The sequence below is a fragment of the Diceros bicornis genome, chromosome 1 (genome assembly GCF_020826845.1).
Source record: "Diceros bicornis minor isolate mBicDic1 chromosome 1, mDicBic1.mat.cur, whole genome shotgun sequence".
In the NCBI taxonomy this organism is placed as follows: domain Eukaryota; kingdom Metazoa; phylum Chordata; class Mammalia; order Perissodactyla; family Rhinocerotidae; genus Diceros; species Diceros bicornis.
This window is the reverse complement of record NC_080740.1, coordinates 51,128,939-51,142,941: the sequence shown is the minus strand read 5'-3', so window position 1 is coordinate 51,142,941 and position 14,003 is coordinate 51,128,939. Positions and strand designations below refer to the sequence as shown.

The 14,003-nt window shown below is 39.5% G+C and overlaps 1 protein-coding gene across 2 annotated transcripts in view; it reads left to right on the top strand.

Annotated features, from left to right (window-relative positions):
- The first annotated feature begins 2,079 nt into the window (after nucleotides 1-2,079).
- The window catches only part of FNIP1 (folliculin interacting protein 1), a 133,708-nt gene continuing 121,784 nt past the window's right edge, over nucleotides 2,080-14,003 (top strand). For both annotated transcript variants that reach the window (XM_058540016.1, XM_058540007.1), the window contains exon 1: nucleotides 2,080-2,264. In XM_058540016.1, the coding sequence (XP_058395999.1) occupies nucleotides 2,173-2,264 (92 nt within the window). In that variant the 5' untranslated portion in view covers nucleotides 2,080-2,172. The remainder of the gene's footprint in view (nucleotides 2,265-14,003) is intronic.

Genomic DNA, 14,003 nt, shown 5'->3' with positions numbered 1-14,003 from the left:
TTATGCAAGCAGTAATGTTCTTTCCCTTACTATTAATATCTATAATTATCTATGAAGTAACTTTTTCCCAAGATGAAAGCACACAAGGTTATTGTATTTAGAAACTTATCTTCTGAGGGGACCTGAAACTACTCTTCTCTGTGCCAGCCATGGACCAGCCATGAGTCCTCAGTGTCTTCGGTCCTATACAGACAGGCTTGAGGCTGTTTCCACTTGCACTTATTTGGTATAACTTGCTATTATAAAAATAAAACAAAACTTCCCAAAATGCTTGATTAATTGATTTATAGGATGTGCATTTTCTCATTTTAAAAAAACTGCGTTGATTTCATTTTTCTGTTTACAAAAATTTCATTCCATGTTCACAATTTGTGAGAAAAAATATACATAGCTCATTTTGACTTATTAGAAATCTTTCAGTGTTTGGCGCCAGAGTCCAGAGGATTATCTTAAGTTTATAGGTGATATAGTCCTGCTATTTTGAGCCTGTATTGCCCAGTAACTTCTGGAGTTTGGGCAATATATAGAGCAACTTTGAATGAATCTTAACCTGAGCACCTCAAATGTCACCTCCTCAGGGAGACCTTCCCCACTCCATCATGTCATTGCTTAGTTCTCATTCAGAATACTAGTCTGAAATTACCTTGTTTACTTATTTACTGTCTCCTCATATAGAAAGTTAGCTCTTTTTTGTTTACTTTGGATCCCCAGTGCCTAGACCAAGGGCACTTAAACATTAGTGGAATGAATAAATTAATTTCTTAATTATCTATAAGTAATGCTTTTAAAATTCTTATAAACATTGAAACTCAACACGTTGACCACTGAAATTCTCATATATATATTTTGCCTATTACTTTCTTTTTTCTATATAAGACCATTTATTTTATAGCTTAAACTCTAGCTGCAAATCAGTGGGAGTTGGTAGCCACTTAAAGAAAACACAATTTGATTTGTATGCGTAGTTAAATAAAATTCTATCTAACAGTCCAACCGCATACCAGTCAGTTCCTGACATCCGTATTTGTCGGAGAATTGCATCCCATGGTACAAAATTTCTTATCCTGGACGGGGAGTTGGTGAACGAAATGGGGTCGCTGAAAATTTGTAAGACCGATTTGAACCGAACCCTGATAAATTTTGGCTCCCTGGGTTTTATAAGACTGTAAGGCCATTTATGAGCAATGTTTTTCTCCTTTGGAAAGCGGTTTTCCTCCTGTCAAGCCCATCTGTTTACAATTTTACTGTTCCTCTCTCCCTCCATACTTAGACATTAAGACTGAGCCTAAATCCTGAGCCTCCATCGCTAGCTCTTTCAAGGAGCTAATTTCTGGTGTCAGGGTTTGAGGAGCTAATCGCCAACTCTGAGGGCAGCTGCCCCCAGTGCTGGTCGAGGCCGTCTCTGCTAGGAGTCATGGCTGTGGCGAGTGTCGTGCCAGGGTCCTCCACCAGACCCCGAGAGCCAGGCCCGCGCTGTCAAGAATCTGAGCCCAAATCTCTCGCGGCCTGGCGCGGGCGGGCCTATGGCTCAGGGCTCAAAGTCCAGCCTATGCCGCGGCCTCACGGGTACGCTCCGCCGCCTTCTCTGCTCCGGGGGCCGCTGGACTTCGCCAGGCGCCGGATGGAGGTGCGAAGCCACAGAGGCTGAGGAAGGGACTGCGGGGGAGGGACGGTTGCCATTGGTGCTCTAAATATCTCTCCTTGTTGTGGGGGCGGGGAGCCGAAGGCTTCTGCACTCTAAAGTCCTTGGCGTCGTGCCCACGCCACCCCGCCGTAGCCGCAGATAGCAGCTGACACCGCCGCGGAAAAGAACCGAGACCTGGACGCGTGCCCCCTGCACTTCCCCAGCCCCCTCTCGCTCCCCGCCCCTCTTCTCCGCGTACGCCCCGCCCCGTGAGCTGCCACATGAGGGACTCCTCTCGCCAGCCTATGGGCTCCAGCTCCGCCCCGCGCTCCCGCCTTGCCCCTGCTCCGCGCGCCGCCACGTGATGCGGCTCACCGCCAGCCAATGGGCGCCGGCCTTGCTTTGCGCTCCGCCCCGCGCGCCGTGGCCGTTTGAAGTGACTAATTTCTGTCATATGACTGAGGCGCCCATGGGGGTGGCGGGGCGGCTGTAGGAGTGGGGCCCTAGCAAGCGCCCTGAGGAGCGACCCCGGCCTGGCCGTGGCCAGCATGGCCCCTACGCTGTTCCAGAAGCTCTTCAGCAAGAGGAGCGGGCTGGGCGCGTCCGGTCGGGACGCGCGGGACCCGGATTGCGCGTTCAGGTAGGGCGCTGTGGGGCGGGGGGCGTCTAGTCGATGGCCTTGTGGGCTCCAAGCTCCAGATGTGCTGGGGCCTTGGGTGTTCACGCCCGTGCGGAGGCGCGGCTTGGGGACCTGGGCCTGGGCCTGGGCCTGGGCCGCGGTCGGGAGGGGCCGGCTGCTGCGGACCTCGCTGGAGGGTTGGAGCGAGGTCCTCTCTCCCCACCCCCCATACCCCACCCCCGCCGTGGCCCCTTACCCCGCCTCGGGGTCGGTTTGTTTACGTCCTGCTTGGCAGCCACGCGCGGCTCTGCCCCTCGGGACCGGGCACCGCGGCCTGGCCGTAGGGTCCACACGCCTTCCTGGCGGCGACTATAGTTGGGCGCGGGCTAGATTGGACCTCTGCCGCCGTCCTGCGGGCGGAGAAGTTCTCCCCTCCTCCCCGCGACCAGTCGCCCTCTGGGTGCTCCATTCCAGCTTGCCTGGTGTTGTGGAGAGAGCTGCACGTTTTGGCCAATCTTCTGAGTGTAGAGAAGGCTGGAGGAGCGAGTAGGCAACGTGCCGTTCTTTCAGGTTTCTTGGAAACTAAAATTGGAGGTGTGCAGTTCCCGGACCGAGCGGCCTTAATGTTATCGAAGGAGAAATGTGAAACTTAAGAGGTTATGGTTACTACTGAAAGACTGAAGCAGGACCGAATCAAATGGAGCATGGCCATAGAATTGACAATAGAATCATCCTCGTGGAACTGCTACTAAAAAGGATTCTTTAAAAGTTGAAAATGATAGCAGAATATTTTGTGATATTACAAAATATCACAAATTGGCTAATTTTGGGGTGCAGTACCTGTTGCTGGTACAAAAACTTTAAAATCATAAGATTTAATATAAACCTGAAATTCAAGGTAAAATTTAGTCGCCAAACTGCATTTGAAGAAGAGATTATGTCTTCCAAACAGCCTTCATACTTGTTGCGGTGTGGGAACTTGTAAATATAGCTAGGTTAAATGTCAAATATCACTGAAACCTGGTAGGATAGCAGAGAGCCAAGTTGTACATTAGTAGTGGGAAAAAATGAGAATCCGTTAAATTTTGCAACAGTCAGAAGTGTGACATGATTGTACCACACTGATTTAAAAGGTTTGCTGTTCTTAGAATTATTCACCCTCTCCCTAATTCAGCAGGTAGCATTAGTAAATTTTCAGTAGTGTACGTGGAATTGAAGTATTAAATGGAAAGACCTTTAAGTGACTTTTAGAGGAAGAAAAATCTCCATTTTGAACGTCTTGGAAAAGTGCTTAGTAAAAGACAGTTTTCTAGGTTTTGGTCTTTTCCACTGGGAAATAAATGTCTTGCCATGCTTATCTAATGACTTTCTTGAAACATTTCTTGAGTTTTTTCTTTTGAAAAATGAAAGTGCAGTCTAGATAATACTACATTGAGCCATCCTGTTAAGAGTCAGTAGAAAGCAGATTCAGGAGGGATATTAAAAAGGTGGCATTCCAATAGACTTTCTGTTTCTGGGCAAAGATTAACTCTGGGGTAGTCAAGTTCCCAAGGGTCTCAAGTCACTCATGTGAAAAAACATTTTCACATCTATTTTTTAAAAATGTAAAGTCAACTGTATAGTTGTGTAATACTACTTTGGAGTTGCCAAAGCACTTTCTCATTACTTATCTCATGATATTTCACAACAACCTTGTGAGATAGGGCAAGTAGAAGTATAACTGGATGATCTTTTTTCCAGTGGGAGTAAAAATTATGTGTAAGCCCGTTAACTGCAATACAATATAGAAGTGATTGCTTTAAAAAATAAAATGTGCAAGTGTGAGAAAATGAAAGCTGGTTAACATCACACAGCTAGTGACTTGCAGATCTAATTAACCTAGGTCTTTTTTTCTTTTTTTAAACAACTTCACTGAGCTGTAATTTACATACAGTAAAATTGAGCCATTTTAAGTGCACAGTTCTGTGAATTTTGTTATGTGTATACAGTCATGCACCCACCACCCCAGTGAAGTTTTAGAAACTTCCGTCACCCAGAAAGTTCCCTCATGCCCCTTTACCATCAGTCCTTAACCCCTCCTCACCCAGAGCGATCACTGATCTGCTTTTTGTCTAATGTCAGAAGTTTTGACTTTTTTAGAATTTCATATAAATGTAATCATACTGTTTATAGTCTTTTGTGTGGCTTATTTTAACTCAGACTGTGATTTGGAGATTCATCCATGTTGTATTTATCAGTAGTTCCTGCCCATTTCATTGCTGAGTAGTATTCCATTGTACAGGTATACCACAATTTGTTTATCCATTCACCAGTTGGCAGACATTTGGGTTGTTTCCAGATTTGGGCTGTAATGAATAATGCTGCTGTGAACATTAGTGTACAAATCTTTATGTGGACATATGTTTTCATTTTTCTTGAGCGCATACCTAGAAGTGGGATTGCTGGATCACCTGCTAAGTGTATGCTTAACTTTAAAAAAAATTGCCAGACTTTTCCAAAGTAATTGTATACCATTTTGTATTCCTACCAGCAATGTATGAAGGTTACAGTTGCTCTACATCCTCTCCAATACTTGATATTGTTAGTCTGTTCTTTTTTATTAAAATTCTTTTGTATTGTAAAAAACATGTAACATAAAATTTACTATGTTAACCATTTTTGAGTCTTTCATTATAGCCATTCTAGTGGGTGTAGTGGTATCTTGTGGTTTTAATTTGCATTTCCCTAATAACAAATGATGTTTAGCATCTTTTTGTGTAACTCAGGTTTTTGAGTAGACTAAAATTTAGTGTTAATTCCAGTATACCATGCTTTCCTTTCTAGGTTCCTTTTTTTGGTTTTGCTTTGTTTTAGTCAGCTTGACAAGTTGTTAAATCGGGCTTGGACACAGTTAGCCATTGGCAACTAACTATAGCTCAGCCTCTAAGAGTCCATTCCTAGAGTAAGCAATATACAAGGCCCAGTGGTGAAAAGCCACGATAGAGCTCTAGGATAGGAGACACTTGTGACAAAGAAGGCTTAGGAGCCTTTCAATATTGTCTTTTATAGTTACCCCACTGGAAAAGATGGTCAGGGATCACCCCTTCCATTTAGTGTTCACTTTTAAGATCTTTACTATATAGATTTCTGTGTGCTTGTCTTGTCTAAGCTTCTTGACCCAGAGATGAGTATGAAGGGTATCACAGGGAGGATATTGTTTCAGTCATTTACAGAATTAAAACAGTAATTTGTTTTCATCTTTTAAAGAATTTGGGAAAGAAGGTGCTTTCTAGGAGGAGATACTGCTTTATATTTTCTCAGGCCACTTTCCAGTGGAAATAAGAATTAAGTGTAAGTCCAAAACTGCTGTACATATAAAATGATTGCTTTAACAATAAAATTCTTGGGGAAAAAAGTTTAATTTAGTGAAGAAGGTTATTTCAGAGTTAAATATAGGATATAATTAATGTTTTGTTCAAAAACCGATTTCTGTATTTTTGTTTTATTTCTGATGCGTGAACATTTGCTCTTTCTGTCTGTAGCAGGAATTCTTAACCTAACAGCCTCTTAATTGGTCTTTCTGCCTTCACTCTTGCCTTTCTCCAAACTACTTTCAACACTTCATCCTTTGAAAAAATGTAAAATCTGATCATGATCAGCAGGTGAAATGGTATAGAATTTAATATCTTCATTACAGAGTTATTTTAAGGAATCAAAGAGATAAGTCATGTAAAGTACTTAATGCAGTACTTAGCACATGGCTTTCAGGAACCAAAAGTTGTTGTTACTATAATCTTATGCTTATTTGTAAAACCATTCAGTGTAGGCCCAGACTCCTGAAAGTGGCCCTGTATGGTGTGGCTTTTGTGAAGTCTCTAGTCTTGACCTCCCCCCCCCATAAGGTAATTTTTTTTAACATAGCTGTTATTCTATTATTATACTTAACAAAATTAACAGACATCCCTTAATATCATCTATTTTTAGTCTGTATTCAGATTTTCTCAGTTGTCTCAAGATATCTTTTTACAGTAGGTTTGTTTGAATTCGAATCTTGAGAGTCTGCATATTGCATTTGCAGTTATGTCACCTGAGTAACTTCTATTATATAACAGCCTTCCCCCCTTTTTAAAATATATGATTTGTTGTTGAAATTGGGTCGTCATTTTTCCTGTAAAATTTCCCATGTTCTCTGTTTGGCTGTTTGCTTCCTTGTGGTTTCCTTTAATTCACTGATTCTCAGCAGTCTGTGTTTTATCAAGCCCCCTCCAGGTGATTCTGATGCTCAAGTTTGAGAACGACTGGTGTAACTTATTCTCTATTTCCTGAAAACTGGTAGTTAGATACTTTATTAGATTGAGGTTCATTTTTTTTTTTAAATAAAAATATACCACAGATGTTGCTGTGTACTTCCTGTCCATCAGAGTTGCATAATGTCTGGTTGTCCCACTTTTAGTGATGCTAAGATTGATTAGTGATTTCGGGTGGTATCAGCATTATTCTTCCATTATAAAATTCCCCTTTCATCAATGGTTTTAGCGTATTTTGTTGGTTATTGCCTGAAATGTGTTATCTTGTTAGGAGTTTCAAAATGGTGATATCCTGATTCTTTAATTCTTTCTGCATTTGTTTCCTGGAAGAACTTTTTCTTACCTCCTATTCGGTTACTTTTTGCTACAGGAAAGGCAACATAAAAGTTTTGATTGTTTCCTTTTATCATTTTTAGAATAATTTATAATGAGATGTTCAGTGAAGGTTTTTGTTTTAATTATCATTTTTTAGTATCATCATGAGCTCTTGGATTTTAATGTGTTTTAATCCATTTTTGGTGAGTGAAAGACTTTTCAAATTGACTTCTGTGCCCTGTTGACATGATCTCATTAGTCTTTGATAACTTCTTGCTTTCTTTTGGCCTTGTCTTAATCCTGTTTCCCTCTTCTTTGGTTTTATCACCTTGGACTTGTTTTAGGTTTTGGGATGTGCCAGGCTGTGCTGTTCCCTGTTCTTGGCATTGTCTTCTATACCTTTCAGTTTAGCTTTTTGTATTGATCATCTGACCTTATCCTAATTATCCTTCCTCCAGGAAGCTTTTTCTGATTTCTCCTAGACTGAGTTAAGTTTCACTGTAATTTTCTTCCATAGCGTACTGCGTGTCCTTCTGTGACATCTATCACAGTTGTCAATTAGTTGTCCACATCTCTCTTCTGTGCTTGCTTGAGAATTCTCTTCAACTTCAAGGTGTATTTTGGCATTAGAACCCTTTAGAGCCACCTGATGGGTTGTTTGTGGGGAACAGATACCTAGGTTCCTGGCTGGAGCAGCTAGGTAGACACTATTTTCTGAAGGAGGGAATATAATATTGTGGAGGCCTATCTTGAACACCCTATCAAAAGCAGCAGCCCTATTCTCTATCAGAGTACACTGTTTATATCCTTCCTAGCTCTTTTTACAACTTACCACCTGCCTCCCACAAGTTCATATTGTTGTGCCAGTCTACAGCATAGTGCCTGAGCATATGCTCAGAAAATATTTGTAGAATGAATATATGAATAATTTTAAGGGCAGAAGGGAGAGAGTCAAAAGTTCTATTTTGGATATTTGGTCTAGTTTTAATTGCCAGTGAGACACCCACTTAGAGATGTCCAATTGGCAGTTTATTCATAAAGTAAATCTGGAGTTCACAGTGGAGGTTGGGACTGGAGATAAGAATTCGGGCTTATAGTCATTTTAAAACTTCGGGAATGGATGAGATTGTCTAGGAAAAGGCTGCAGATAGAAAATTGGAAAGAACCAGTCTTTGTGCTGAGGAAATCTAAAATATACAGATGTGGGAGAGGAAAGTCTACAAAGAGAATTGCAAAAGAGAGAGCGGGAAAGCCAGGGGTGCGTGGTGTTAGGAAAGCTCAGAAAGGAAAGTGTTTCAAAAATGATGGAGTGATGAACTGTTTTGTATGCTAGTTGCTGATAGGTCTTGTGAGATGAGAAAAAGAAAAGTATCTATTGGATTTGTCAAGTTGGAGATAATTGGTGACCTTAATGGTTTTCTTTTTTTTTGAGAGGGGCATGTTTGGGGGAGAAAGTAAGATAGATGTGGAGTAAATGAGAGGTGAGGAAATGGCTTCATTGCCAAAGCTTTCTATTTTTGTAGGAGAAACAATCTGTAGTGCTGAGTTATTTTTTTCACTTTCAGTATTCTGATTTTATGTCACATTTTGGGTATCTGAAATTCTTAAAAGTTAGCTTCTTAATATTGTCAATATTTGTAGGAATCATATTTAAGAAGATTTGTTTTTTCAATGTGATTTTTAAAGATTTGCTGCATTCACAAAGGTTTTTATTTTTAAAATACCACCCCTCCATAAATTTACCTTTTAATCTTATGTTAGAAATAGTTGAAAGTTATAATATTCTTTACAGATAATTCTTTACAGAGGATCACATCTTTCTTATTAAAGTAGGAAGCTGAGAATTTTAAGTAATCACATGTTAATGTTCTGTGGTATCAGTATTTGGTCTTAAGAGTCTAATTTTGCAGTAAGAGATGCAAATATTATATTTTATTGTTAATTTGATTTGCTTTTCTATCTCTAAGTAGTGGTATTAGATTTGTTTTTTAGAACTATGTTTATTGAAAGAAAATAAGTTAGCGAAAAATATAGCTTCAATATTCAGTTTGTAAAACTTGGACCTCATTTCTTACTAATATAATAATTATTGTCTTAAATCCCACTGAGTTTAAATTATCTTTTAGAAAAGACTTGTTTAAAAAACTCGCCACATAAAACGTAACAGAATCTCCTTTATTTAAAGGAGTCCTAAACTATCCTCACATGATCTTCTCTTCCTGTTCCTGGCACCACCATTCTCTCAGTCTACCAAGTTGAAAATCAGAAAATCATCTTTTACTCCTTTCTCTCTGATTGCCACATTTGGTCATTAGTTAAGTCCTGTTGATTCAGAGTCTGCAATATCTTAGTTCTTTTCCATTTTCTACTGTCATCATCTCATTTAGATCTTTAATCCTTTTTGTAAAAATTTGTCATAACTTTCCCACTTCCTGTGTGCTCCCCTCTACACCATTCTTCTAAATTGATTTTCCTGAACCATAGTTCTGAGCAAGTGACTCAGAAATCTCCTATTGCTTAATAGGGAATTCCTCTGTGCCAAGCACTGTTTTAAGTGCTTTACATATATTAATTCATTTAATTCTCATGATAGCTTTATAAACTAGGTCTGATTATTTCTGTTTTATAGATGAGGGAATGGAGGCACAGAGAAGTTAAGAACCTTGCCCCAGGTCTCACAGTTAGTAAGTGATGAAATTAAGATATGAACTCAAACATTTGAGCCCCAGAGCCTTTGTTTTTAACCAAGTCCAAACTCTTCAACTTAGCGTATCAGCCTCCTCTAGAATTGTAGCCTCCTCCAGAATTGTAGCTTGCTGTGATGGACCTGAGTTCAGATCCCTGCCCCAAGAGTTTCTGTATATATATATCACCTTGGTAAGCAGTATCATGTTGTTATTAAAGGTGGAGTGTGTGTGTGCATGTCTGAGAAGGGGAGTGGATGCTGGCGAGATAGTCCCAGTGTACATTGCACCTACCATCTTAGAATTGTTTTGAGGATTAAATGGCGTGGTAGTCACCCAGATGTTAGAATTTCTTCCCACACTCCCTCATCCCTCAGTTTTCCCTTTCCAGTCTTCTTTCTAATTTTTCCTCTAGCTGTGGGTTCTGAATCAGACTACTTGGTGTTTTCTGAGAATAATCTGGTTTGCATACTACTTGGAATAATACGGCTACAACACATCTTTCTTTAAAGCTACAACAGAACCCATGTTTTCCCTGTATTTCCCCATTGTGGCAGTTAATTTTTTTTGTGTGTTGTAGTTGCTTATTTATGTATGTATATCCTTTACTAGATTGCAGGCTCCATAAAGACACATCCTTTAACTTGTTCAGTGCCGTATTCCTGCTGCTTGGCTCACTGAAGGCATTCAATAAATATTTGATGAATGAACAAATGAATAAAAATAATCACTGAGTTGAAGAAATTCTAATTCATTTAACAAAGATGCTTCTGTTTTGGGTTATTTACCGAAAGTAGTTATTCACTCAGTGAGTAATTTAAGCATGTTTTTCTTTGACATCAATGTTTACTAATATAAAGGAAAATTTCATTGTTATTTTAATGTTTTTAAGATGGCAAGGATGGTCTGATTTTCCAGAAATAGGTTAGATCTTGCCTTTATATCCCTTGTAATGTCTGATACTTTCCCTTCTTACCGCTTATCACATTCAGAATTTGTGTGTGTGTGTGTGTACACACAGATGTCTTCCCTGGCATAACTCAGTATTTGCTGAATGGATACAAGAATGAATAAATGAACTAATATACTCTTTTTGGTAGTGGGAGTTTATTTCAAGAACCCAAGAGGTTTTGAGGTACCAGGAGATTCCTTTTCCATTTGAGCACTCTGGGTCCCTGGACCCGCTAAGATGATTAAGCAGACCTTATGGGGAACTGGAACAACAATTTAACTTAACTCTTTGGGGACACAGGAAGAGCTCTAGAGATCTGCTTCCTTGTACTCACACTGCCCAATATAAAGTATTCCTTGACACAACAGCATTTTATGCCAAGTCACCCCAGAGGTGGTTCGCCACTGTCGTTTACTTGAAATTCTCTCTAGCTAATCCCAATGGTTAGAGTGGCAGAGTTGGTTTCAAGAACTGTGGGATAATGAGCCATTTCAGTTTATACAGTTATGATCCCATTTGTAGGATGAAACTGGCAGGCTCTTTGCAGCTTTTTGGCCTGCTTTCCCACCCTGTTGTGGTCTGTTATATAATTTTTAAAGATTTCCACTTATGTCAAGAAACTACAGATTGTGAAGTTAATGAGATAGTGAATAAAATGAAGTGGTGATATGACTCCTACAAATAGGGATTTTGTATTAATTTTTGTATTAATTTAGATTAATTCCTAGTTACTTTAGAATATAAAACATATACACTGTGCATTTATAGAATGCAGAAATATAATAGAAATTATTTGTGAATAATTTAAATATCTTAAAATTTTGTCAGAGAAATACCTGACCGTATTTTAAACATTAGGCAGTAAAACCCATGTTAACGCACCAGCTATGAAATGACTGGCTTCTAGACCCTTGGAACTCCTGACTGGCTAGCTAGGCGAGCTCACTGGTGATAATCTGACTCTAACTTTTTTTTTTTTTTAAATAATTTTATTTATTTCTTTTTTTTCCCGCCAAAGCCCCAGTAGATAGCTGTATGTCATAGCTGCACATCCTTCTAGTTGCTGTATGTGGGATGCGGCCTCAGCATGGCCAGAGAAGCGGTGCGTCAGTGCGCGCCCGGGATCCGAACCCAGGCCGCCAGCAGGGGAGTGCGCGCACTTAACCGCTAAGCCACGGGGCCGGCCCAGCTCTAAATTTTACATAGTGAATTTTTTACCCCCAGTCCAATAGCATTATGGCAGGAATTTACTTATCGTAAATTCCTCAAACTCAGTCCTTGATCCTAGAGGCAACTACTTTTTCAATTATTTTGCTGTTTGAGTGTTTGCTTTTAGGTTTATAAATAATATAAATGTACTGTTTTTTTTTTTAAACTTATTCATCTTAGACATTATCTATTAATTTCCTATACTGGTAAAGATTTAGTTCTCAAACATGCACACATAGACACACACTTACACATACTCTTCCCTTTACTCTTCATTCTTCCAATATTATAATTTTTGGTTAATTTAAATGATCAAGGTTAACTATGTTATTATAATGTCAGTGTTCACTACTGAGCTAAGTATATTTTGTTTTCTTGTACTTTTTACCTTTTTTTGGAGTTAATTGCCTTTTTTTTTTTTTGCTTCTCTTTGTTTTCTTTGAAATCTTTAGCTAAGTATTTCTACATCCTTCAACAGCTCCATAAAATACCTCTCAAACAGCTTATCTCTTAATTAAACCTATCAGACAATTGATTAGTTTGTATTTTTTTCTCCTGGATATGTCCTTCTTGGAGCCTTCTGCCTTTCTCCAGCTCTAGTTTGGACTGCTTGCCCCTAGGTCTACTCCACAGCATCATCACGAGGCTTCTTTTGCCTTCCTCCTGGGAATTCCTTTGACCTTTTTTTTGTTAGGATCTCCTGTCGACTAGCTTCCATGGCTTATTCCTCTTTGGATTATTCCCTTGTTTATCCCTCCAGGAGCTTCCTGAGAATGAGTGCGTGGGAGATAAATTCTTCGAGACTTTGCAGGTCTGCAAATGTCTTTATTCTATTTTTATGTTTGATTGACAGTCTGGTAGATACAGAATTCTATATTAGAATCATTTTAACTCAGAAATTTGAAGGCATTGCTCCATTGTCTTCTGGCTTCAAATATTGCTACTGTGAAGGCCAAAGCCGTAACTTTCAACTCCTAGGAAGCTTTTGGGGTTTTCTCAATTTTCTCTTTATTTTTTTCTGAAATTTCACAGTGATATACCTTAGTTTTTTAAAAAATTCATTTGCTGTTACTTAGTGGGTCTTTCATTCTGGAGACGTTTTAGTTCTGGGGAATTTTCTTGATTTCGTCACTTCTTTTTGCAACTTTTATTAGTCAAGTCCTCCAGGGGGAGTTTCCTGTATTGATCCTTCATGTTTCTTGTTTTTTTGTCTCCCAATTTCTATCTTCATATCTTTCTACCCTACTTCTGGGAGATTTCATCAACAATTCATTGGGTGAATTTTTATATGTATTTTTATTTCAGCTATCATATTTTTAATTTCCAGGAGTTTGTTCTTATTCTTTTTCATAATCTCCTGTTTTCAGCCCTGTGTCTCATCCTTTTCACTTAAGTTCCTAATGACCTTGAGGCGGGTGTTTTTTATGTGTGTGTGTGTGAGGAAGATCAGCCCTGAGCTAACATCCGATGTCAATCCTCCTCTTTTTGCTGAGGAAGATTGGCCCTGAGCTAACATCCATGCCCATCTTCGTCTACTTGATATGGGACGCTGCCACAACATGGCTTGACAAGCGGTGCTTCGGTGCGTAGGTGCGCGCCCGGGATCCGAACCTGTGAACCTTCAGGCCGCCTAAGTGGAGCGCGGGCACTTATGCACACCTAACCGCTGCGCCACCGGGCTGGCCCCGACCGAGGCTGGTGCTTCTTGGACAGTTTCCCAAGAGAATGAACATTTGTTCTGTGTAAGAGGTGGGACTAAGAGGGAGGATGAGAAGGCCAATTTCACATCCTGTGAAAGATGTGCTTTTTTTTTTTTCCTGTGCCTCTCCTCCGCCTTTCAGAGTGCCTTATATTTCCAAGTCCTTTGCTTCTCAGAGATTCTAAGGGGACGAATCCCATTGACACTCCCATATATTGATATTTAGGTTGTAGCTGCTTTTGTTTTTGAAAAGTCAGTTGCTACTTTTCATCTATCAAATATTTATTGAAATCTCTTTATCTTTGAAAATTCTCCTTTCATATTCTCTTTGTCATAAAGATATATATATGTGTACGTATATATATTACATTTACTGTCATTTTAATGGAATTTGAATGTATCTGTGCACCTTGCTTAACCTGGATTTCCTAAAAATTTTAAAGCTTTTTATTATGAAAAATTTCAAACAAAAAAGTAAAGAGAATACTAGAACAATTCCCAGCTTTACTAGTTATCAACATTTTGGTTTTTTTGTTTGTTTCATTCTCTCCTCCCAGTTTATTTTAAATATTAATACTATTATTTTTGTTGTTGTTGGAGTATTTTAAAGCAAAT